The sequence below is a fragment of the Colletes latitarsis genome, chromosome 2 (assembly GCF_051014445.1).
Source record: "Colletes latitarsis isolate SP2378_abdomen chromosome 2, iyColLati1, whole genome shotgun sequence".
Classification (NCBI taxonomy): domain Eukaryota; kingdom Metazoa; phylum Arthropoda; class Insecta; order Hymenoptera; family Colletidae; genus Colletes; species Colletes latitarsis.
In genome coordinates this window covers 9868709-9893915 of record NC_135135.1, presented here as the reverse complement: position 1 = coordinate 9893915, position 25207 = coordinate 9868709, and the positions used below count along the sequence as shown (strand labels likewise).

The 25207-nt window shown below is 32.9% G+C and overlaps 1 protein-coding gene and 3 non-coding genes across 6 annotated transcripts in view; 3 read left to right on the top strand and 1 right to left on the bottom strand.

Moving 5' to 3' along the window:
- The first annotated feature begins 4319 nt into the window (after window positions 1-4319).
- Window positions 4320-4403, top strand: Trnal-uaa (transfer RNA leucine (anticodon UAA)). The gene has a single exon. It is a non-coding gene; the product is annotated as a tRNA-Leu (tRNA).
- A 1020-nt stretch (window positions 4404-5423) lies between these two features.
- Trnal-uaa (transfer RNA leucine (anticodon UAA)) lies at window positions 5424-5507 on the top strand. Its single transcript has one exon. It is a non-coding gene; the product is annotated as a tRNA-Leu (tRNA).
- A 1002-nt stretch (window positions 5508-6509) lies between these two features.
- Window positions 6510-6593, top strand: Trnal-uaa (transfer RNA leucine (anticodon UAA)). The gene has a single exon. It is a non-coding gene; the product is annotated as a tRNA-Leu (tRNA).
- Window positions 6594-7045: 452 nt separating this feature from the next.
- Window positions 7046-25207, bottom strand: part of Invadolysin (leishmanolysin-like peptidase, invadolysin) — a 23314-nt gene continuing 5152 nt past the window's right edge. For 2 of the 3 annotated variants that reach the window (XM_076783993.1, XM_076783996.1), the window contains 13 exons: window positions 20420-20520; window positions 19830-19860; window positions 19393-19475; window positions 16968-17079; window positions 16629-16810; window positions 15174-15377; window positions 14496-14721; window positions 13844-14037; window positions 12478-12610; window positions 11986-12145; window positions 10642-10808; window positions 10433-10552; window positions 7046-9506 (listed from right to left, as the gene is read on the bottom strand). In XM_076783993.1, the coding sequence (XP_076640108.1) occupies window positions 9351-9506; window positions 10433-10552; window positions 10642-10808; window positions 11986-12145; window positions 12478-12610; window positions 13844-14037; window positions 14496-14721; window positions 15174-15377; window positions 16629-16810; window positions 16968-17079; window positions 19393-19475; window positions 19830-19860; window positions 20420-20520 (1869 nt within the window). In that variant the 3' untranslated portion in view covers window positions 7046-9350. Of the gene's footprint in view, window positions 9507-10432; window positions 10553-10641; window positions 10809-11985; window positions 12146-12477; window positions 12611-13843; window positions 14038-14495; window positions 14722-15173; window positions 15378-16628; window positions 16811-16967; window positions 17080-19392; window positions 19476-19829; window positions 19861-20419; window positions 20521-21413; window positions 21514-25207 lie in introns of all 3 variants that reach the window. The other variant, XM_076783994.1, reaches the window with a different exon arrangement.

The window sequence follows — 25207 nt, the reverse complement described above, 5'->3', positions numbered from 1 at the left end:
CATTAAAGAAAATTATTCTAGACAGTTCCTTTTTGCATATCGACTTGGCGAGCATTCTTTGATGGCGGAAGGATGCGCCCTTTGTCCCGGGAGCCACATACGCTCTGTGATCTTGTGATCTTGATTGCAATATTTGATTATCACATTTCGTTCGATCACGCAATGTTATCTTTTGCATGGCGCGTCGTTCTTGTACGCGTGCTGGCGCACAGGCGCGTACAGACGCTCGTCAGTGTATATTATAATAAATTAAACTTACATTTTTGAGAATTAACATCGATTGTTTATGATTCTTTCGTTGGTACCCATCTTTGGATTTAGTTGTTGTACTTGGAAAAGTAGTCTTATGGGTTTAACGCATCGGTAAGTATGAAAAACGAGTACAGGTATTATTAACCTTCGAACGGCGGGCCTAGGGTTCATTTTGACCCGATCTGAATTTTCTCTTTTAAATTTCTGATCGAATTTTTGTGTTATTGTATATCGTATAAATTCTCTGTTCCGTTAATTTTGCAAACTCGATGCAAAGTTATTTTTATCACAAACCAAAATTTGACAACTCTTAAAGAAATAGGACCCCTAGTTCATTCAGAGCAAGGATTAATATAAATTCAATTAAATTTTATCAAGTTTCGTTTTCATATGATAGAATTCGTAAACGAAAAAAAAAATGTAATTTTGATTTTCAGCATACTGTTATCTCACTCGTATTTTTAATTATATTAAATAGAAGGAAAAAGAGGTAGTCATAGTTATAAACTTGTTCGTAGTTATACAATATAAGTGTTTGTTTTCATATGGCTGTTTAAAAAATATTTATTACCAGAGTACTGTTGTAGTCACATAATAAAAAGACTACGACAATACTAAGCTTGTTTATTTGTAATATTTTTAAAATAAAACAGTATTAAACTATTTAATATATGTTCTTTGCTTTATCTTGACGAATTCAATAAGAATATTTTCATTCTCATATACATGAGAGAAAACAGAAAAGGTGTGATGGACTTATTAAAATACATTTTACCTATCAAACGTGACTATTACAATTTACAAACAAATCGAGCCAATGAAACACCAAATGCAGCCGAGTATGAAGATATTAATAACGATACAAATTAATGAAATGATAACTATGGTTTTTCTAAATATCCTTTGAAAATAATAAATAAAACTGTAGTACGTTTTGTTGTACATATTTTCCCGGGAGTATTTATATCTTCAGTTGCCAGATCGATTAAGTCCACAAATTTTTAAGAAATATGAAGAGACGTATATTCATTTGTATATTTTCTATAGAAAAAAGAAAATAAAAAAATAACGGCCCCATAACATCATCGCGTTTCTTTAATTTTCATTTAATCAGTTTTATATCTGAATGGCTCATTCATTAAACAGCGATTCCGAGTTTACTCGCCATCTTTGCACCGTTGCATTTATTTTCAGCCCCAGCGCTTTTTCTCCCAGGAGAAACCACGTCAGGATCAACAAATAACGAAACAGGATCTCGAGGACCACTTCATAGCGATTAGTTCACATGGTGTCCTATTACCTCTAGCCGCCAAACGGTAGTACGCACGATACACGTTATTGTAAGGTTGTTTGCGTTATTAGATTTAGATTGGCCGACACGTGGCGCGCAACCCGCCATGCCCATGGGTCGCCACGTGCGCCATTGCAAACGTTACATGGGGCACAATACGAAACCATTTTTCTTACAATATTGGTTCCCTTGCCGGTTCCTGCGAAAACATACTCTTTCATCGATGATTTGTCATCTCGCTATTATTTTCCTCAATGTACCAGCGCACAGACCGATCAATTATTCGTGCAATCGTAAATTGTTTCTCCCCGTCGGAACGTCCTTCGTGTAAGTTATTCATTTCATAATTAGCCACCGTTGTTTCCAAACAATTCGTCAAAACTATTGTTGAGATTGGGCAGTTGGAAGAAATCGAACGTGAGGTGCAACGTATAATAAAAGCGTCGTAGAGTGGGAGATTTACACCCAAAAAAAAACATGCCACTAGAATTATACATTTACGTCTTATTTTTTGGTTTTACGTAATTAGTATATACATATTTCATGAAAAATAGTAAATAAATGTGATTTAAGCAATTTAGTTTTATCAAAAACTTATATAAAATAAGAAAGTTTCAATTTTAATTATAGTAAGTGACTCCACTCTCTTTCTCAATATTCTTCTAATTATATTTCAATTTGCATTTTCGTCATTATCATTTGTGATACGTACAAAAGTAGTTTTCATTACTTACTTAATTTCAAACATAATTATCTTTTATAGTCAGCTTGTTCTAAATATGAAAAGGAAACAAATGATCGAGAATAAAGTTAAGTGTGAAGAACGGGGCGGTATTGTCGATCACCTAATAAATAATATTAAAAGCATATAAAGCTTAAATTATCTTCTTCCGGCTACTCGTGTTAAGTGTATTTAATACCTAGAAACTTTTTATTGCACTAAATATGATATATATCGTATAGTCAGAATTACTTATGCTTTTCAAACTGATCACGATAATATTATTTCGTTTAATTCTTTTAACAGAAAAATGTATAACTGAACATTTTTTAATTTTACTATTTATGAAACTGATCGATGCAACTACTGGGTCAATATCAACTACTAATAGGCTTTTTCGTTGAGTTGTTTCGACCCTTCTGATACAAAGAACACGATTCCCCCTGCCCGCCAATCCACCACGAGCCGACAGCTTAGTTCTTTGGCACGTGCAATCTCATAAAACACTATGCAAGACCTGCAACGCCCAATCTAATTGGAATCTCTACAAAAAAAAATTTGAAGCACAAACTTTTACAAAAAATCCGAAAGCTTTTATTTACTTCTAAATTCGTTGCGTTTAATATTTTTAATATTTAAATTAACCCTTATTTTTTACTCAACCATAGAGCCAATCTATTCATAATTTAATTAATTTAAACACTTATTACAATGACATGTCATGAATGTAAGCAATATATCGCACATAAGCTACGAAACTAACACAAGTAAAAAAGTTAAAAGATGTTACTTCGTCAAATAGCATTTATGTCCATCTAGAAGACTGATCTTGAATTATTAATGAATATAGAAAACTCAGAAAATAAGTTTCGATAAATGTTTCCTGGAGCCAATTCTTATTAGTATCACCGAGATTCACGAAATACTGTGAAGACAAAAATGGTTCGTTATGTATCATTTTCTTCCAATGCTATGCACATCAAAACAGTCACACCAGTCCCAAAAATAATGAGAAAGTATAAATAGAGAAAGCAAACGTTCGTAATAATCAAATAAAACAAACATACGTTTTGTACGTTTTGCGTTAATAATATAAATAACTGGAGAGGACTTACCAATTCTCAGGATATAGTTACCAACGAGTCACCAAGGGTCCATCTGTAAAGTAAAAAAACATTCATAATATAACAAAATCAGTTGAACAGTTGAATAAATTTAAATTGAAATCAAACAATAAAATTAAAGAGGGGAGAGAAGTGTTAAATAAATCTTACCACCATTGATCAGCAGGTGTCAACTTTCGTTTATTAATTACCAAGGATGGCCACGATTTGGAATTTCGAAGTTGAAGATGTACTTGAATCAAACCTAGAATCTAAAAGAATTTAGATTATACGAATTTCGTGGTGTTCTTATAGAAATTTTATCCACTGTACATCGAGGTTGCACCGCGCGTGTCTTTCACGTCACAATATCGGGGTAGAATTTGAGTCGGGCGTCAAAGGGGATGAACCATCGGACGGCGGCAGGGATAGGAGCAATCCGGTGATGCACCCCTGACAGTTCATCGCGATAAGATCTGCTCTTTCGACGAGTCGGATCCATTTGAATTCTGTTTGTGGACCCCAGTGACGCTACCCTTCGACTATATTGTGCTACTATCGATGTAAAAGAATATTACCATCTGCTGATTACCGACAAGGCCTCTTTGAGCTCTTTCGAACATCACGCGTGCCAGTACCTATCTATCCTTTTCTTCCGCTTTGTGTTTCTCCAGTCACTCGCTCTTTTCTAGGCGAGAAAGCGTCTCTCCTACACTGCCATGATGAGGATCTAATCACGAAACTCAGTTGACGACGATTTCTAGAATTATAAGTAAATATAATTAGATATATGTACAGAATATACAAAGAAACGATTCATTCTTTTAATATAATACAAATTCTTTATTCTATCGTATAAAGTAACATGAAATATACTATAAAATTACGTAATTAACGATGGCTAAATGTAGTTAGACATATCTATTAGCATAAAGAACTATGCTTCCACATCGCCAGGTTGGCCGAGCGGTCTAAGGCGCCCGATTTAAGCTCTGGTTCCCGATAGGGAGCGTGGGTTCGAACCCCACACCTGGCAAATTTCTTTTTTTTCTCTAAAATTATGTAAAAAGAAATATTATAACATTAACAATCATTGAATGATCGTGAAACTATTACAATCAAGTAATAAATATATTTGACTACATCAGCCATATATGGATGACAGGATTCTTTACTAAGGAAGTAAGAAAAAATAAGTATGGATAGAACTTATTAATCTTGAAAAATAAGTACCAATTTTCAAATTTATATAGTTATCTCACTCGTCAGAAAATAAAACTGATCTCATAGAATTATACACAGATTTGGTCTCGTAAACAACGTATTAAATATAAATAAAAACACCGTGAAAACTGTAAAATACTTATAATTTTACTGATTATCATAAACTTATTCGATCCTGTTTTTTAAAACTGACTGGAAATTATAAATCTGTATGTATTTGTCCCGCTGATGCGTTATTAATTGCGGCAGAACAATTATTTATACTTCGGATGATTCTCCCCGTACAAATCTTTTAATTTAACAAAGTTATTAAACTTAAATTAGTTTTGGTCGGAAAGCTGTTAGGGGTTTGAATTTTGATACTATCGATCACTTTAGTTACCTGTAAAACGGTGTGTGAGTACTTTCAACGACTTTAGTAGTCCACGAAATATTCTGCATATAGTACAAGAATAATTACATCAAACACTTTCGACGTAATGCTATTTGAAATACTATTTTGAGGAATAATATTGAAAATGATAATTGTATATCTGAAGTACTGAACATACATTATTGATGGCTTCTACGAACTGCATAAACGCTTAATGGACTCTACGACCAATAAATGGGGTTAAGAAGTCAAATGCATTCTTGACCTTTCGTAAAAACGTCATCAGTTTCGACATCGATCAAGATATCTGCTTGAACACATTTGATTTCATCATGTATATCATCCAAAAAATGTATTATTTGAACATATTCAATAAAATATTCTACAATATTATACAATTTACTATGACTGAATGTACTTATAGGTTTATATACGTATAAAAAACCATGTAACCACGTCGCCAGGTTGGCCGAGCGGTCTAAGGCGCCCGATTTAAGCTCTGGTTCCCGATAGGGAGCGTGGGTTCGAACCCCACACCTGGCAATAACTTTTTTTTTCCTGGAAATAATATAAAATTATTAGCAATTTAGTAATCATGCAACCATAACAGTAAAATAACAAATGCTTTAAATGAAAAATTAAAACACTTGTTACAACTGCTAGTCACAGTTTTACTAATTGTCATGAAATTATTCAATCCTTTTCTTATAAATCAATCAGTGCATCCTCAAAAACACATATATTTAAGTCGCACTAACATTAGGAAGTGAAAGTCAAAGATGACTCCTCTGGACTTTTTAGTTTTTGAAATAAAAAATTATTATTGGTGAAAACAATTTTTAGAAAGTTTCTCCTTATTGATAATGATTTATATAAAGTTTTAATTATGTGAAATTCAAAGATTTCCACATTTTCCAATCTACGATTTGGTAACAGTAAATTGTGTGCCATTGGCGTAAACTTCTTCAACGATTTTTAATGTTAAAAAAATGAATAGAACAAGTTAAAATAGAAGGAACAGTAAAAGAAACTCATATAGGTAGCATATAGCAATTGACTTTAAATTTGATACTATCGATGACTTTAGTTGTTCTCCGTAAAATGATTTGCAAGTGCTTCGACGACTTTAGTAGTCCTACGCGAAATGTTCTGCATATAACACGAGAATAATTACATCAAATACTTTCGACATAATGCTATTTGAAATATTATTTTGAGGAATAATGTTGAAAATGATAATTGTATACCTGAAATAGTGAACACATTACTGGTTGCTCGTACGAACTGCGAAAACACTTAATGGACTCTACGACCAATGAATGGGGTTAAGAAGTCAAATGAATTCGTGACCTTTTATGAAATCATCACCAGGTTTAACATAGATCAAAGTACCTACCAGAACACACTTTATTTAATCGTGGATATTGTTCAAAGAATGTATTCTTTGAGCATATTTAATAAAGTATATTATAAAATTATGCAATTAATAACTATATGTATGTAGTTGGATTTATGTAGTGATATAAAGAACGGTTTCTCCACATCGCCAGGTTGGCCGAGCGGTCTAAGGCGCCCGATTTAAGCTCTGGTTCCCGATAGGGAGCGTGGGTTCGAACCCCACACCTGGCAAATATCTTTTTTTTTTACGCTAAAATTATGTAAAATTATTATCTATTATTAAATGATCGAGCAACCATCGCGATTAAATAATAGATGTGTTTAAATTCAAAGAAAAACACTTTATGATAACAAATTAACACCGAAAGAGCCAACCTTGCCAAGGAAAAATAGTGGCAACTTAAATTATTAACTATTTTAATTATCTATGTAAACTTGACTCTTCAAGTAATTTGTTGGTACGGTGCACAAAAACAGAGAAGATTGTTCAAAATATTATCTATTATCTTTTAAAAAATATTATTGTCACTTTCGTAAAAATCTCGTGCCAAGTTGATTCTTGCGTCGTCTTCCTTCACCAAGATTTTCTTGTGCCAAGTTCATGGCGTTGTATAATTAACATACGCGTGTAGAGTAGTAATAAACAAGGGATACGTATTAGTTTTAACTTACATTTGCGAAACTGCTTTTCATTATGGTGATTTGGTATTAAATGCAACATTTGTATACATAATTTGTAGATGAAAATATGTACTTCCTTGACAACAATAGGAAATTATACACACTTAATCCTTAATCACTATATGGACGTAGAACCCAATTCAATCACACTGTGTTTGGAAAAATTAATTACATTTTATACATACATAAATCACAAGTTTTCAAATACTGAAACATTCGCCTCTCGTCTAGGTGTTTCGAAACTGTTCTCACGTTCTGTTACACAATTTGATAAAAATACATCATTAATCAAGTTCATGGTATTGGTTTGTACATTTTTAATTACAATTAATTAAATAATAAATAGTCTGCAAACAGGTGAGAAATTGGTGGTAAATGTTCCATACAATCTACTCCATCTGCAACTTATTTGCATATATTTCGTTTACATCGTAAAAATAAGAACATGTCCTTTAAAAACAAAATAAAAATGCTGCTTATAATGTATACTTTGTAATCTATATACATTTGAACTTTACAGACTATGAATTACAACTTGAATAATTTGAGTATCAATTATCATTTAAACAGTTGTTATTATCAAAATTTCCGGTTCCTTAATGATTAGAGGTGGGTCGAAACCTAATTTTTAATTTCTCGAAGCTCTTGAAACTCAAAATTTTCAGAAAATGTAAATCTAAATGTTTACTTTTTTCTCATATTTTTAGAAACTATCCATTTTATTATAAGCATGGTTAAATTCATAATAAATTGTTTTTACAGAAAATTATTTAACGAATATAATTAAATGAAACTTAACTGAATTTCAAACAATTAGTTATGGGATTTCAAGGTATGAATCTGAAAATGAATTTATAAATACTTAAATTGCAACATTCACAAGTATAAAAAAGGCTAAGATAAAAAATTAGAAAATAATAAATGTGCCATAATTCGTGAATTCCAAAATATTTTTGAAAAGAATTTATTAATATTTGTAAAACAAACGAATGTTTATGCAAAAATTAAAATTTACGTACATTACTATTTTCTTAAGTTTCGAGAGTTTCGAATTATACAAATAATTAAGAGCTTCGACAATTTTCGTATGTCCCACCCCTATTAATGACGAAAAGTTCGATAAATAAAATACTCTGTTACTTCTTAAATTAAAATTTTTCAAGCAAAGTAACTTCCCTCATACAAATAATAAAGTGATTACATCACGTGAACTAAGTATGTACATTTATATAAAAAGTATTTGTAAAATACTTTAACGAACTAACAACGTTACTGAATAAATACATAAACGAGTATTTCGTCTAGGGAGGAGGTAATGTTACTTATAGATAAATAAAATGTGGTTAATGACTTTCGGAGTATTGTGTCTATGTGTACGTATGACATAATTACACGGAAGATCTAGGTGTGTCGGTTGCACATAATGTTAGCACTTGTACAATTTTATAAATCTAAGAATCACTCGTACTTGTGTATTCGTAACTGACGTTAAATTGGATTTATTAACAATTAATAAAATTAAATTTGTTGAGCGTAGTCTGCTGATTGTTGAGTGTGTTGTGGACTGTGTGCTGTTGTTGATTCTTGTATGGTCGTCCCTTTCTCATTCGACAGTATTATCTGTTGTATGTACAATGTCGCGTATTATAAACTACTGCAAGAAGCCCAGCCATAGCCAATCAGAACCTTTTTCATCCAGGATTTATGACGGCCATTGTAATATTCCGTTTACATTAACGGAACGCTGAAGCCATTACCGTAAATGGCTTGTAGCGTTAATGTAAACGTCGAAATGCTATTGTAAAAATGGAAGGGCATGTTTCGCGACCCAACAAAATTGTTCGTCATAGTACATTGTAAGGTACATCTGACTTGACAAGACATACTACCTCCGCGGAGTTGGCCATAACCACACGAAACGTGTAGAAAAGTAGGAATGTATTCATTACTGTGAGGCTACATGAAATTATTAGATAATTTACACAGTATAATTACAATACACGAAACACAATACGTTTCAATGCATTTTCGTGTAGGATCGTAAAAGTATTAATCTATGTTATATACGTCATCGCTAAAATTACTAAAAATCGTTAGGAAACTGTATTTCCGGATAAAATATTAAAATAAAGTTGCTATTGTGGTTCTCGAAATTGATCTCAGGAAACTACTTTTGGTTCCAGATATGCTTTCATGTCGTTAAATCCGCAACTTGCGATTAGGAAACGCTTTCAGCCGACATTTTCAAGGTATATCATTAATCTAACTTTCACGTTCATAAAAATATTACCTAATCTTTACGACATATCATCTGAGAATAGAAAAATATATTAAGACGATAAACGTTGACAAATTTGTGAGTGTCCCTGCAGACGCGCAATGGAGATTGTCTCTATGATAATATGTCGCGGGTGGGTGTTCATCGCCTGGTTTGCAATGTTCCCGCTTTTCTTTTAGTTCAGCCTGAAACAAATAAGAATGGCCAATGGATTCCATTATTCCTTTCAGCTTTAGTTCACTTTGGCTCTTGTTATTCCAATGATCAAGTTCCATTCGATTGGTTTGCAGTTTTCATACAATTTTTTATAACTTAACTCCTTGCCTGTCCCGCAATTTTAACAAAATTGGCCCAAAAATTGTCTGCGTTTTTCTTTTAAATTATTTGAATATGTATATTTTAATGTAACAAAAATGGCATAAATATTTAAATACGTATGTTGAAGCTCGCGTACATGATTTATTATTTATAATCCCACATCGCTATCTTTAAATATCTGAACGAACATGCTCTTATAACACTATCCAACAAGTACGACAAGGGGTTGAATTTATACCTTACAAGGGTAGTCAAGATTGGAACTAAAGCTGTTTGGAGAAAATGAGACTTAAAATTCAAGGAACAATGAGTGTAAACAAACAAATCCTAGAATATTAACCAGAAATACTCAGCGATTTTTATAAAAAATGTTTCTGAGATCCTCTGCTACATGTTTTCTTGTCTCTTGAGAAAATCTTCTATGATTTCTTGTAATCACAATAGCGGAGCACTCACAGTACACTTTCGGACAATTTATCGTTCGCAAAGTATGCGAACTAATTCGAAGAACGACTAAATGTTAGGTTAATTTTATCGATAATCTCGCGATTGCGTATAAATAAATTTTTGTATTCCACATTTGCCTTTGAAAATAGTTCAAATAATTTTGAGGACGTTTTCATACATCCTCGAAGCTAAATGACGTTAAACGAAAACAATTGAAGCTAAATCACGCGAAAAAATAGTGAGTTCATATTTAATTAAATTCTGTTCTCTGTTTTCTCATTTTGGGAATAAAAATACAGGACTATGTCGGTTTAGAAAAATGTATAAACTTAACATCTATTCTTACCTGACAAATATCTCGACAAGGCGGGCAAGTCAGAGCACCTTTATGAAGCCAGCCATTTTGCAGTATCCTAACAGCAATTTCTTGGCCAGCGTGATAACAAGTATACGTGTAATTTGCCACCTGTAAAATAAAATTAACGTTCTCGTTTTTTAATCCGTTTCAATTACCAAATTAACTTAAAATTTAATTAAATTTCGCTATAAACTAACCACGATATGCAATCTTCCAGCTTCGCATATATATTGATAACAACCAGAACCCCAATGTTGCCACTGTCGAGCTTGTTTGCAGGTTTTTTCCTCCCACATTTGATTTGTATGATCGAAGCATCTCGAATGTGGACCATACTTTTCTAGTGCAAAATTTTTATCTGGATCTGAAGGGAAATTATATTCGTTATGAAACTGCTTACGTGCCAGTAAATTTTATATTTTTCTTCTAAATAAGAAATAAAAGTTGACGAAACATCTGTGCGTGTAATGTTAATATAATATACAGGGTGTTCGGCCACCCCTGGGAAAAATTTTAATAGAAGATTCTAGAGGCCAAAATAAGACGAAAATCAAGAATACCAATTTGTTGATGGAGGCTTCGTTAAAAAGTTATTAACAATTAAATTCAAAAATTTCAAATCGTTCTGGAAAAATTATTTTCGATTGCGGGGGTCAATTACAATCATTTTTGGTGAATACACATACCCCCGAAATCTTACTCAGTTTCGAGAAAAAAATTCCTTACCGAAAATATAATTTCTGGCCAGAAATGTCTGCCAGAATTTTCATGCGAATCTTTAAAACGTCATAACTTCTGAACGGATTGGACGATTTTAATGTTTAAAAAAGCAAACTACGCGTATTTTGGTGGAGAATATGTAGAAATCGCAAAAATATTGAAAAAGTTACTCCTTGACCCCGTAAAGTTAGAAAAACCCCATAAAAATGGTCCAATTTTCAAACAGCCATAACTCCTACGATAGCGAATATATTTCAATGAAACTTTTTTCTGAAGTAGAGCTCATGGGCTTCTGCAAAAAAGTATTACACAACTTTTCTGTAGGGCGTCAAATAAAATTACTAACAATCAAAAATGAATTTTTAAGAAAAATCGACAGGGGGTAGGTGCTTAAATTTTTTGGCGAAAAAAAAAATTTCTAATGAATTCTGAAAAAATTATTTTCGTTTGCGGAGGTCAATTACAATCATTTTTGGTGAATACACATACCCCCGAAATCCTACCCACTTTCTAGAAAAAAATTCGGGAAGGTGTGAAATTTTTCGACGGAAAAAAAAAATTTCAAATCGTTTTGGAAAAATTATTTTCGGTTGCGGGAATCAATTACAATAATTTTTGGTCAATAGACATACCCCCGAAATCTTGCGCATTTTCGAGAAAAAAATTCATTACGGTCGGAACTTTAAACGTTAATAACTGTTTAACGAAGCCTTCATCAACAAATTGGTACTCTTGATTTTCGTCTTATTTTGGCCTCTAGAATCCCCCATTAAAATTTTTCCCAGTATATGGGTTGTATATTTATTGATAACACGACTTACGAGGATTATTTTCTTCGTAAAGACAATGAGAACCTCTAACTACTATATTCCGAGCTCTCCACGTGAATTCTTGTATGTAAGGACAGTAATCTGCCAGAGATACTGAGCCACCATAGTATTGTTCTTCTCCAGACGGCACGTGAGGAATCGAGTCGAAGTTCTAAAAAACCGAAATGTTACGGTTAATCCGTTTTTAAACCCCTTAATTATTTAAGCCATAAACCTGGATGACTAAGTGAGCGTCAGTAAATTAAGAAATAGATTGTAAGAAACTTCGTGTCGCGACTATCATCGGCAACAAAAATAATTAATAAACTACTAGTCTACTGGTTTTGTTCCGAAAAATGAAAAACAAAGGTTTCTGTGAATGGTGGAATTAGGACTCAGAAATAATTGGGCATGTTAAAAGATAGGCATTGGTATTTCATTGGTGTCAATTACAATTGACGAGTAACAGAAAACATTTGTTAGTATGTATATTAAATTCCATACCTGATATTTCTTAGGCAACGGCTGTGGATGTTTAATTAAATTGCACAACGCTACCGAACTTCGATCGTCGGTACATTCAGTCTGTAATGGATCTTGCTTCACTTTATTGCAAAACGGATGAATGGATTTTCCTCTGAAAAATATTAATTAATTTTACAATTATTTAGTGCAAATACTACTATCCTCCAATGAGGGATGAAACCGAATGGGATTGATTCGACCAAAAAAAGCACAGGATATAACAACAGTAAATAAAACAATAATCGGTGAAGTTACAAAATATAAATATGACGAGAAAACAGTTCAATTTGAATAAACGTTATAGGTGATTTAAAGTAGTGGTTCAGAATTAATTCGTAGACCTAATATACAGGGTGTTCGGCCACGCCTGGGAAAAATTTTAATGGGAGATTCTAGAGGCCAAAATAAGACGAAAATCAAGAATATCAATTTCTTGACTGAGGCTTCGTAAAAAAATTATTAAAAAATTAAATTAAAAAATTTCAAATCAGTTTGAAAAAATTATTTTCGGTTGCAGAGGTCGATTACAATCACTTTTGGTCATTACACATACCCCCGAAATCCTACGCATTTTCGAGAAAAAAATTCCTTACCGAAAATCTAATATGAGGCCAAAAATGGTTCCCCGAAATTTCATGCAAATCTTTTAAAACGTCATAACTCCTGAACGGATTGGACGATTTTAATGTTTAAAAAAGCAAATCACGCGTATTTTAGTGGAGAATATGTACAAATCGCAAAAATATCCGAAAAGTTGATTCTTGACCCAGCAAAACGAACAAAACCACATAAAAATGGTCCAATTTTCAAACAGCCATAACTCCTACAATAGTGAATATATTTCAATGAAACTTTTTTCTGAAGTAGAGCTCATGAGTACCTACAAAAAAGTATTAGACAACTTTTCTGTAGGGCGTCAAACAAAATTACTAAAAATCAAAAACGAATTTTTAAGAAAAATCGACAGGGGGTAGGTGCCTAAATTTTTCGACGAAAAAAAAAAATTTCAAATCGTTTTAAAAAAATTATTTTCGGTTGCAGGGGTCAATTTTAATCATTTTTGGTCAATAGACATACCCCCGAAATCCTGCGCATTTTCGAGAAAAAAATTCATTACGAGCGGAACTTTAAACGTTAATAACTTTTTAACGAAGCTTCCATCAACAAATTGGTATTTTTGATTTTCGTCCTATTTTGGCCTCTAGAATCTCCCATTACAATTTTTCCCAAGGGTGGCCGAACACCCTGTATAATTCCATTCCACATCAGCGACTATATCGAATAGCTTTTATAATCGAAATATAATTTAAACGTTTCGAAGAGTTCATTTAGATAAAGTACTTACGTCAGACGAGATGACTTAGAAGATATCCACTCTTTACAAGATTTCATCGCAAAAGGGCAACCAAGATTTCTACCCCATCCTAATTCTTGGGCCATCGAGTAATTTGCACTGTACCATCCGGTGTCTTCCATCAGAGCAAGTGTTATTCTCGAATAAACGGGGTTTTGAGTATGTGTCCCTGTCATCGCTTCATTCTGTAAAAACAATGATTACGTGAATATAGTGAATTAATAAATATTATGAATAATTATAAGAATGATACACATTATTCGTAATGAATATTTTAGAGTACGAATCGACTGTTAGTTTACGCGAATAGAATAGCAATAGGTACATCAAATAGAGAAATTTATAGTCAAAGAAAGTCTTTTCCTCATTCATTTATATCAGGGAACAGAATTAAACACGTGAGGATTAAACAATTATAAATAAAACTTAGCATTGTGTAACATTACAATGTAATAGTTTGAACAATTCTGCAAGCTGATCCTAAAGATCTTACCGCTCTCGTCTTGGTATCTCGACTTTTATCTTGCTATTGTTTTGGTCTCAACGTTTTTAGTTTAATTTAGTTGTTTAACTTAGAAAAACGGACGATTCTTCTAGCTAGTATTTTTGATTAATATTTCAGCTAATATTTAACCACACTTACTTCAAACACTCGTTTTTCCCAGTGCGTTAGGGCTGTGCCATCTTCTCCTTGATCCTCCAACTCTGCGCCTTCTAGGTCCGGACAATTGAAATGATTTTGAACTTCTACGCGAACTTTTGGCGTGACTATAATTTGCATCTGCCTTTCCACATATCCGCCATGCACTTGCCAATATGGTCTAACTACAGTTTTAATCGTGTTTTCGCTCCATTCGTGTGTTTGAAACCTGCGCACAACGAACAACGAGAGTTATAATTTTTCCTCAATTTATTAACCTTTGTTGCTATTTGTAATCTAATGAAAGCGCTCAGATCTCGAAATATGAATCATTTTTCCTTTTCAATTAATTTGTCTTCTTCAGAAATATTAGCACAAAAAAAAACATTCTAAGATATTATTTTATACTATTATTCAACGAAACATTTAGAATGAAAACTGAAAGTTGTTTGCTACAACTTTGTCTGATACTTGTGAAGCTTATTACGATATAATCTATTTTGTTAAAAAATTTATAAACTAATAATATATCATTGCTCCCTTGGTCAGTACAGAGTCCAAATTTATATCTCACAAAACATTTAGAAGATCAATTAAATTGCTAAATATAGTAAGGAAGGTGATATTGCAAATACTATTGTTTATAAAATAATGATCGTTGACAGCAGAAAATGTGCTTACTTCTCGTTCAATGTTGGTTTTCCCGTATCAGTTCGTCTGGGAGTTCTCGGTTCACCATTTTCATCCCGATAGAAGGCATACAGGCTTACAGAAAATCCTAAGGCGTGCAATATTTCGTGTTTAACGGTGCTTAACAGAGTTTCCAGTTCTTGTGGTTTCGTGCTAATACTTCCTGGGCACAGATTGGCGTGGCCAGCTATTGGCCTAGAAAACATTACCATCAATATTTCCTTAAATTCTACCAAAAAAAGAATACGTGAGTTCGTGTAAAAGAGTATCAAGAGTATCTATGTACTAAAAGAGTATCAGAATGTAAGTAACGAATTTCATAATGATGATGATGGTATAATAGATTTCTATATGAAACTGAGGCCATTCATTACACTTTTCAATAGAATCTTGGCGAACTCTAATAAAAAATAACTTTATTAATCCTTCGCCGTACAATGACGAATCTGACTCGTAATAAGATCTTAATGGGAATAAGAAAAATTATAAATACGAATACAAATTAAATGAGGATTATAATAAATGTATTTCTATACGACTCTGAAGCCATTACACTGAATTTAAAGCAAATATGAAATCCATAATATACATTGTATTAAAAGCAAGACATACATTTGAAAAATTACTTGTAATTAAATCATTTGTATAGGGATTAAATGGAAATTGAATTTTGTACTAAATGAACATAATACGTAATTAAGATAAAAGAAAATACAACATACAAAGGTAAAAGTAAAATAAATATATTAAATCTCGCTATTACAATTTGAATTCAAATTATTGAAGATGAAAATAGGTAAGAAGAAATGTAAAATTGTCCGAAGATATTTGAAATCGTGTGCTGGCGAAAAGAAACTTCAATGTACAATTGGAAACTACAGTGATTCAAACCATGATCGATATGGTATCACCGAAATAAAACCAAGATAAGACCGATACCAGAACCGATACTAAACATAACTGAAACCAATATTACGTCAGAACCGTTATTTCGATAACAGTTGTATCACTATTTAGGTGCTTCGCAACTGTTTTCAGAAGGGAAATCGATATTATATAACAGTTTTCAATTCCTATCACGCAGTCTACCTAAATTGTGACATACCGCGACATCGCTGTCACGTTTCAATTACAGTTTTTGAGTATCCGCCAATTAAAACAGCTCGTTCAAATGAACGAAGGCCCAAAAATAGAGATATACGTTTTTCCAGATTTCGGAGACTCGATCAGGTGATCGAATGTGCCAAAAAAGAAAAACTATTGTTTACTTTTATGTTATAAAAATCACGTTTACAACGTAGAAAAAATTTATTCGGGGAGTGTCGGTCTTTTTTATTGATTCGAGAATTAAAAATTCATTTGTGAATATAAAGACCCCCAAAATTTGTATGGACTACAACTTATGTCAATATAAATGGCCCATATTGAGAGAATGAATTACCTTACCGGTCTAATGTTGCCTCCTGTTGGCAATGCGCAGCATAGGCTACAGTTAATCCTTTATGGCACCTTTGAGTTTGCATTGCAGACACATAGAAGACAAAATCGGCACCGTCTATTCCACGACCTGCCCTGCTTCCTTCTGCTATTCCACAATTGTGTCCCGTCGCGTTACACGTTCGACAAACCTACGTATCAGATAAATCAATGATGTGTTATATTTAAACACCACCGACACGCTGACCGTATTTGCAAATTTTGTTGAAATCTAACTTTAAATGACAATCAGTCTTTATTTGTGTATTTATTTGTATTAACTAAAAGATCATTCATTAAATTTCTTACGTCAAGGTGATCTTCGGGAACGACAACTTCACCACACATCGTGGTAGGACGACAGCTATCTATACAGTGTGTGTGGTGATCTTTAACGAAGACTTGACTACTTTCGCATTTCCTGAAACATAGCAAATTGACACATTGTTACTTTTAAAATTCATAATCTCATCATTTAGTTTTTTACGAAGAGGAGAAACACTTGTATACATAAAGGTAATATTATTTAAGCGAATAAATACAATTTACAATACATAGATAGCAGAAGAAACATCCACCTGGGATCATTGCAACAGAGTAATTCCCAACATGGAAGTCACATTATTTGCACCATAAATTGCACCAAACCTAACCCAGATCTAACACAGAACCAACTCCATAGGGTGACTATTAACCTCCTCGACATTTAAAAACTCCCCACCCTCCACAATCATTTGATACCTAAAATGCATTTAGACTCAGCGGTTTGCCAACCTTCCACTTCCGTTTCAAATGAAAGTAAACGAAGCGAGTGATGGTTAACTGTGGGAGAGTTTTTTAGCTGAGGATGGAACTGTATAGTATGCCTGATTTTTCAATTCATCCAAACAGTCTAACACTGACTAAATCACGATACAGTTTAACAAAAACAAAAATACTGCAAAGAGTCAGCCTAAACAGTTGGAACGACTACGTAGATTCTCTGCGATTCCTCATAATTTGGAGATTATAAGACAGACTCTTTGCAAACAACTTGCCTTAGACACTGATATCGAAAACACAATAACGATAGATTAGCTACGAACTTCTAAACGAGCCCAGCACTTCGATTTACTGGAGATATGAAAGAATTTGAACCTGTAAAAATTCTTAGCCAGGTGTAGCAAAAATCATGGAAACTTTCAGGATGATCGAATAGCTTGATGTGCGTCGGAAGCTAGGATTCCAGAACTGTCGAATTACAATCGAATACAAGGGCTCATTAGGATGCTGTTCACAATCAGCGATGTATCCCGTGTCGAATGAGTAACCCGAATCCTAATTTGATACCTAATTACAACATAGCATAGCACATTCGCGGTAGCACTTTGACAAATAAGGCCTTCTGATCGACGTTCTAATTGGAGCGGAATATTATAAAGCCCTCTTGATTTAATTGACCATGCGATCCAATCGCGCAATTAAGTATCTTTGGGTGGGTAATTTTGGATCTTTAGTCTGCTTGATACGCACTTGTAATTCATCAACCTACGGTTGAAATCAAAATGTCGATATTGCCAGGACTAGATCAACCAGTAAACAAAATAAGCACGGTCAAAATAGGACGAAATAAGACGAAAATCAAGAATACCAATTTGTTGATCGAGGCCTCGTTAAAAAGTTTTTAAAAAATTAAATTAAAAAATTTCAAATCGTTCTGAAAAAATTATTTGTGATTGCAGAGATCAATTACAATCATTCTTGGTGAATACACATACCTCTGAAATCCTATCTATTTTCGAGAAAAAAATTCGGATAGGTGCTTTTTTCGACGAAAAAAAAAATTTCAAATCGTTCTAAAAAAAGTATTTTCAGTTGCGGGGGTCGATTACAATCATTTTTTGTCATTACACATACCCTCGAAATTCTACGTATTTTTGAGAAAAAAATTCCTTACCGAAAATCTAATATGAGGCCAAAAATGCTACCCTAAAATTTCTTGCGAATCTTTAAAACGTCATAACTTCTAAACGGATTGGCCGATTTTGATGTTTAAAAAAGCAAACGACGCGTATTTTAGTGTAGAATATGTAGAAATTCTAAAAATATTCGAAAAGTTGTTCCTTGACCCCCTAAAATGAGAAAAACCCCATAAAAATGGTCTAATTTTTAAACAGCCATAACCCCTACAATAGTGAATATATTTCAATGAAACTTTTTTCTGAAGTAGAGCTCATGGGTACCTACAAAAAAGTATTACACAACTTTTCTGTAGGGCGTCAAATGAAATTACTAAAAATCAAAAACGAATTTTTAAGAAAAATAGGCAGGGAGTAGGTGCCTAAATTTTTCGACGAAAAAAAAATTTTTGAAATCGTTCTAAAAAAATTATTTTCAGTCGTGGGGGTCAATTACAATAATTTTTGGTGAATAAACCTACCCCCGAAATCCTATCCACTTTCGAGAAAAAAATTCATTACGAGCGAAACTTTAAACGTTAATAACTTGTTAACGTAGCCTCCATCAACAAATTAGTACTCTTGATTTTCGTCCTATTTTGGCCTCTAGAATCTCTCATTGCAATTTTTCCCAGGGGTGATCAAACACCCTGTATACATATGTATTTATAAAATAAATGAATTTTGTAAATTATGATGTTCTTATTGAAATTGCATCCACCGTAATACTGCAAATTCGCTGTAAGTGATTTGTTATGACCAGTACTTTTAATAGTTGCTAACGTAAATAACGTTACCTGTTCAGCCTAATAGTGTTTTTTGTTTCACGGACCATGAGTGCTCGTTCCCAAAAATGTACAGCTTCAGGCAGAATGGTGTTCTGAAATATAGAAAGATACAACATTTAATTCTGTCGCAATTACGTTTCAATTTTACACGGATCGATAAACATGCAATAATACTTGCGTAAAAATACAATTTTATTTTCGGCTATTTGTTAAGTGCCGGAAACTTGCTACGCCTTCAGGTATTTGAAAAGCTACCGGTTTGTATTCTCCTTTTTACATAATAATCGTGCTTATTATGCTAAACTTATTATATTTACCTCTTTTTAATGTTTTAAGTTTGAAACTAACATATCTACAACACAACTTAAAGAAACGATAATGACGACGTTTTAACGTTTATTGGTTTAATTAATTTCTTATCGATTACATGAAATTGAATTACTTACATTAATGAGATCCAGTTTTTCATCGTCCAGTCTGTAACAAAAAATACGAAAGGGTACGCTAATAATAGATATCAGAATCATGAATTACCCTGGCTAATAATACTGTGAATTAATTCTGCGCTCCTCGTCAAAGTAATTGCGATAGAAATAGAATTCAAAGAACACGAATAACGATTTGACGACAACATATAAACCTGTCAATTTCTTGCATCAGCGATAACATCAGCGATTAACTTAGAGTCGTTTACAGGAAAACATCTAACCACAACAACAAACTTAATTTATTTACGTTTCGAAGAAAAAGACATATTCAATGTTTCAAATCGCAGTTGTCGTCTATTATTAGTAGAATATTATTATTGTAGACAAAATCTACGTAAAATACTCATTCTCTGCTTCATCTTCCAATCTTCCAATCTCTTATCAAATTCTAATATTCTTTGTCACTATTAATTTCTTCTCAAAGGTAATACAAACGAGTCTAACAGTATAAACTATGCACGTACGCAAACATGGTTTTACGTTTAAATATACCTTTATCGCGACGTCGTACTTAAAATTAGAGAATTATTATTCAAATATAAACATACCTGTAGACACTTTCGTCGTACGACAGAAGGATCCGAAGCGGCTGATTGATGCTACGTTTTTTTACTTCGTGTGCTGATTCTATATGAACACCATGAATAACCTACAATGAGAAGACAGTATTATTAACACCTCTGAAGAAATATCTCATACATAATTCAATTTATGAATTTAAACATTTACGATACTTTTACGTCTCGCAATAAGCTTGTATTTATTCATAGGGGCCCAAAATCATGCAGCAATTCAGAACATATGTACATATTCATCGTGACTATGAGAATTAGAAAATCCTTTGCTATTGTATAGTGTGAATCTTCATTTTCGACGTTCAACAAATTAAACGATAAACACTGGTTCGAAGAAATAGGGTTTTCCAATATGGCGATGCCCCTACCCCGCCCACGTTTTATTTTTTCTCATTGAAGTTAACAGCTTTCTCTCTTCGCTTTCGAATCATCAAAAAAAGCAAACATCATCGACTGTACTACAAAGCTATAAATTCGATTACAATAGACCCTTGAAGAACGCTGTGGTCCAGCAGCAGACTTTACAGCTGCATGACAAATGCCTTTTTGCCTAAAACATTGATTCCAACTCCGAGTTGACGGAAATAAAACATGAAAGATCTCACAGAAGACAAACTGAGAATCATCAGGCTGGTACTTTACGAAACGAAAGGTGAATTAAACTAGGGTTCAAATTGCCCGCAGTTCTTCTACGATCATTGCCCAATTCTTCGCTGAATTCGCCGAGACGAGACATGTAAATAACATTACAGAGACGACATTGGATACGTAAATCGTGAAAAGATTACTTGGGAACAGCTCTTACGCAAGAAAATTATGCAATGCTCTAACTGTAAGCGGTTTGGTCACGCTGCCACTAACTGTAACCTTAATTACAGATACGCGAAATGCGATGGCAATTGTCCGAAAGGGTCTGGCGAAAGAAACGCCGAGTAAATCTTTTTATTGTATGAACTGTAATACTCACGGTCACCCCGCGACATACAAAGGATGTTCAAGCTTCGACAAGGGCGGGCAACCAGCGGAAAGAGCAAATTCCGAAAGACTCAGGAGTATTCTGGATCAACCTGGAAGAAAAAAGCGTCTCCAGACTCGATGGCTAACAACCAAGCCTAGCGCTAGAGCGAAGAAAACTACGTCCAAGTTGTAGTAACCGTATAAACTAACAAAAATACGACCTTCGAGCGTCAGAATGCTCGATCACAAAGGAACATACTAGCAAAAATGCTGCGTATTTTAGACATATCGAAAGAAATCTCTAAACGGATTGGCAATTTATTGCAACTAGTCCATGACGATATTAAAAATATTCAAACGATATTAAATTCTAGTTCGTCACGATATTTCTACGTTTGAGGGGAGATTCTCCTGTATCAGGTTCAAAAAAAATTTTTTTTTTTTAATAAAAGTATTAAGTTGGTCTATACGTTTTTGTTTTATATTAGATGTAACTCATAACATTTGACTATCATTTGGCTACGTATTATACATCATTCGAGAGTTTTTGGTGTCTTCTTTTAGGTTTAAACAATAAAAAGAGTTGTGGTCAAAAACTACGGATCTGCAAGCTTAAAAAATGAACATCGATACATTGATATATTTTACTATATTAGTTTAATCATGACATGAGTATAAAGTACTGACAAAATAGTACAGAAATCGTTTTCATGATTCGCTATTTAAAAACAATGGGAAAAGTATGAAAATTTAGAACACGGAAGAAATTACAAATTTCACATTTGAAAAATTGACCAACCCAATAGATTTCGAAAAATATAATATCGAAATTTTAAGACTGAATTTGCAAACATAACAAGAGTTATATCCTACTCTTCCTTTTTATTTTACTGTGGGATTTTCCCATAATTTCGTTGGTGATGGTTGCACTAAAACATTGAAAACGCTTCTGGATCTTCAACCTTACGATAAAAATGTGATATCGAAAAAGAGTGAATGCATGGAACGTGTTGCATAAAGAATGTGCACTCGACTGAAAAATATTTTAGAAAAGGAAAATCTCGAAGGGCACGATTGACAGATGCACTTATGAAAAGTTGAGAAAATACTACGACTAACGAAAATCCTCAACAAAACAGATTGAAAACCGCAACAAAACGAAAAACTTGACGAGTTTTAGCATCAGGCGTTTCCAAAAATATCCAAAAACATCTGCTGCCAATTTATGGAGATTCATTAAAGATGATTAGACGGATTTCAGAATTTCAACAAAAGATTCAATTCGACTATTCAGCGACTGGCACCAAAGCATCTCCTCTGCGGTTCTAGATCTACAGATACACTAGACGAAGTTTCTATAAGAACATTACTGTTTTGAACTAAAGAAATCAAATATTTTCATAATATAATAAAACGAAAGTTAGAAAATGGTTAAGGAATAATAAAAAGCAATAAACCAATATTAAAAACGAAGAAAACGTTCTATTTTTATTATAAACGAAATATAACAGTTTAATGTATAGAAGTGTGACGAAATTTGCATAGGAACAGACTATTAAATTATTACAAAAAACATATACTATAATATTAATAACTAGTATTTCCATCGATAGATTTAATAACTTCAAATATTCGATTCTTCGAGTAGTATGGATTTTATTTAACTCATATCTTATTTTGTTTTCACGTTTCTTAATATTTCCGTAGTGCTTACCGTTTCAGTATATTTTTCTTGACAGAACTTCCCATAATTCAAGTCCGAGAGAAAGAAACGACATATAGAGGGTGTTCGGCCACCACTGGGAAACATTTTAATGGGGGATTCTAGAAGCCAAAACAAGACGAAAATCAAGAATACCAATTTGTTGATGGAGGCTCCGTTAAAAAGTTAGTAACAATTAAATTCAAAAATTTCAAATCGTTCTGGAAAAATTATTTTCGGTTACGGGGCTGAATTACAATCATTTTCGGTCATTAAACATACCCCCGAAATCCTACGCATTTTCGAGAAAAAAATTGTTTACCGAAAATATAATTTCTGGCCAGAATTGTCTGCCCGAATTTTCATGCAAATCTTTAAAACGTCATAACTTCTGAACGGATTGGACGATTTTAATGTTTAAAAAAGCAAACTACGCGTATTTTGGTGGAGAATATGTACAAATTACAAAAATAGTCGAAAAGTTGGTCCTTGACCCCGCAAAATGAGAAAAACCCCATAAAAATGGTCCAATATTCAAACAGCCATAACTCCTACAATTGTGAATATATCTCAATGAAACTTTTTTCTGAAGTAGAGCTCATGGGTACCTAAAAAAAAGTATTAGACAATTTTTCTGTAGGGCGTCAAATGAAATTACTAAAAATCAAAAACGAATTTTTAAGAAAAATCGACAGGGGGTAGGTGATGAAATTTTTCGACGAAAAAAAAATTTTTCAAATCGTTCTAAAAAAATTGTTTTCGGTTGCGGGGGTCAATTACAATCATTTTTGGTGAATAGACCTGCCCCCGAAATCTTACTCACTTCCGAGAAAAAATGAGTAAATATAATAATATAAAGATACAAAATGTATAAAATATATTTATTTTATTTATTTCATAAATTGGTTTACTGCAAAATATACAACAGTATAATATTTTTTTCTAATAAACTAGTTATGTGTTGTCATATGTTAGGTATATCAAAAAACGAACCTGTAATATTTATTATACTAATCATATAAATGTAAAAAAAAAACTCGTTCCTGCACTCTGAAATCTTCTGCGTCTTCCATTGCTTTGCACTTTTTATTATCCAGAATCTATGTTGCATTTTGTTAGCACGTTTAACAAAATATGTAATATGAATATAAATATTGAAAAAATAACACGTTTTAATTTTGAAGATTGAATTATAATGACAAAATTAATAAATAAATTATTGTAAAATAAATATACATGTATATAAATAATATACATTAAAGGAATTAGACAAAAATTTATATTCACCTGTTTAACAAAAACATGTCTTCCTGTTTATAATTCGAAGTCTGTTCTGCTGAGTGAATTATTTTTAAATAGCTGGAATATTTCCACTGTACAAGGGTAGCATAATAATTAGGGTTTTAATTGAAGTCTTGCATGGAGGAATAAATTAAATATAAACTATCCTGGTGCTGTGTTAAATATAAACAGTATTTAGGTTTTTGTTCACAGAATGATAACGACCTCATAAATCACTTTTTATTTATTTATGCAGGCAATTTTGCTGGGGTCATGAATAACCCTAGTGTGCCATTTTAGAATTAACATTAATTAAAACGAAAATTACCAAAAGTAATAAAGAAGTTTCGAAGCAAATGTTGGGACAAAGGACGAACGATTTTTTTTTACCACGCCTCTTACCGCTTAAATAAGTCCCATGGATTCGCATATCGTTTTAACTATAGTAAAACGTATATAACGAGAAGGTGCCGGCCTTTATGGCTCCTTTCGAAAGTCAGGTACGAGACCTTCAGTAATACAATACACCAGAGATGGGAAACCAGTGGCCTATAGGCCCAATGTGCCATTTCAAACAGTTCGGTGCCGCCTTTTCGCATATATTATCAATTATGCACTTTCTTCCATTTATATAAATTACAATAACAGCGTCAATAACCAGGTAAAATAAAGAAAAATAAAAATTCACATCGACAGAAATTAATTAAAACAATCGTTTGGATCATTAATGTTGTTTACTTCCAATTATACATTTCATTTTTTACAGTTGATCTTTTTATTTCATCCCTTGACGCACGACTTAATAACAAGTAACTTCTCAA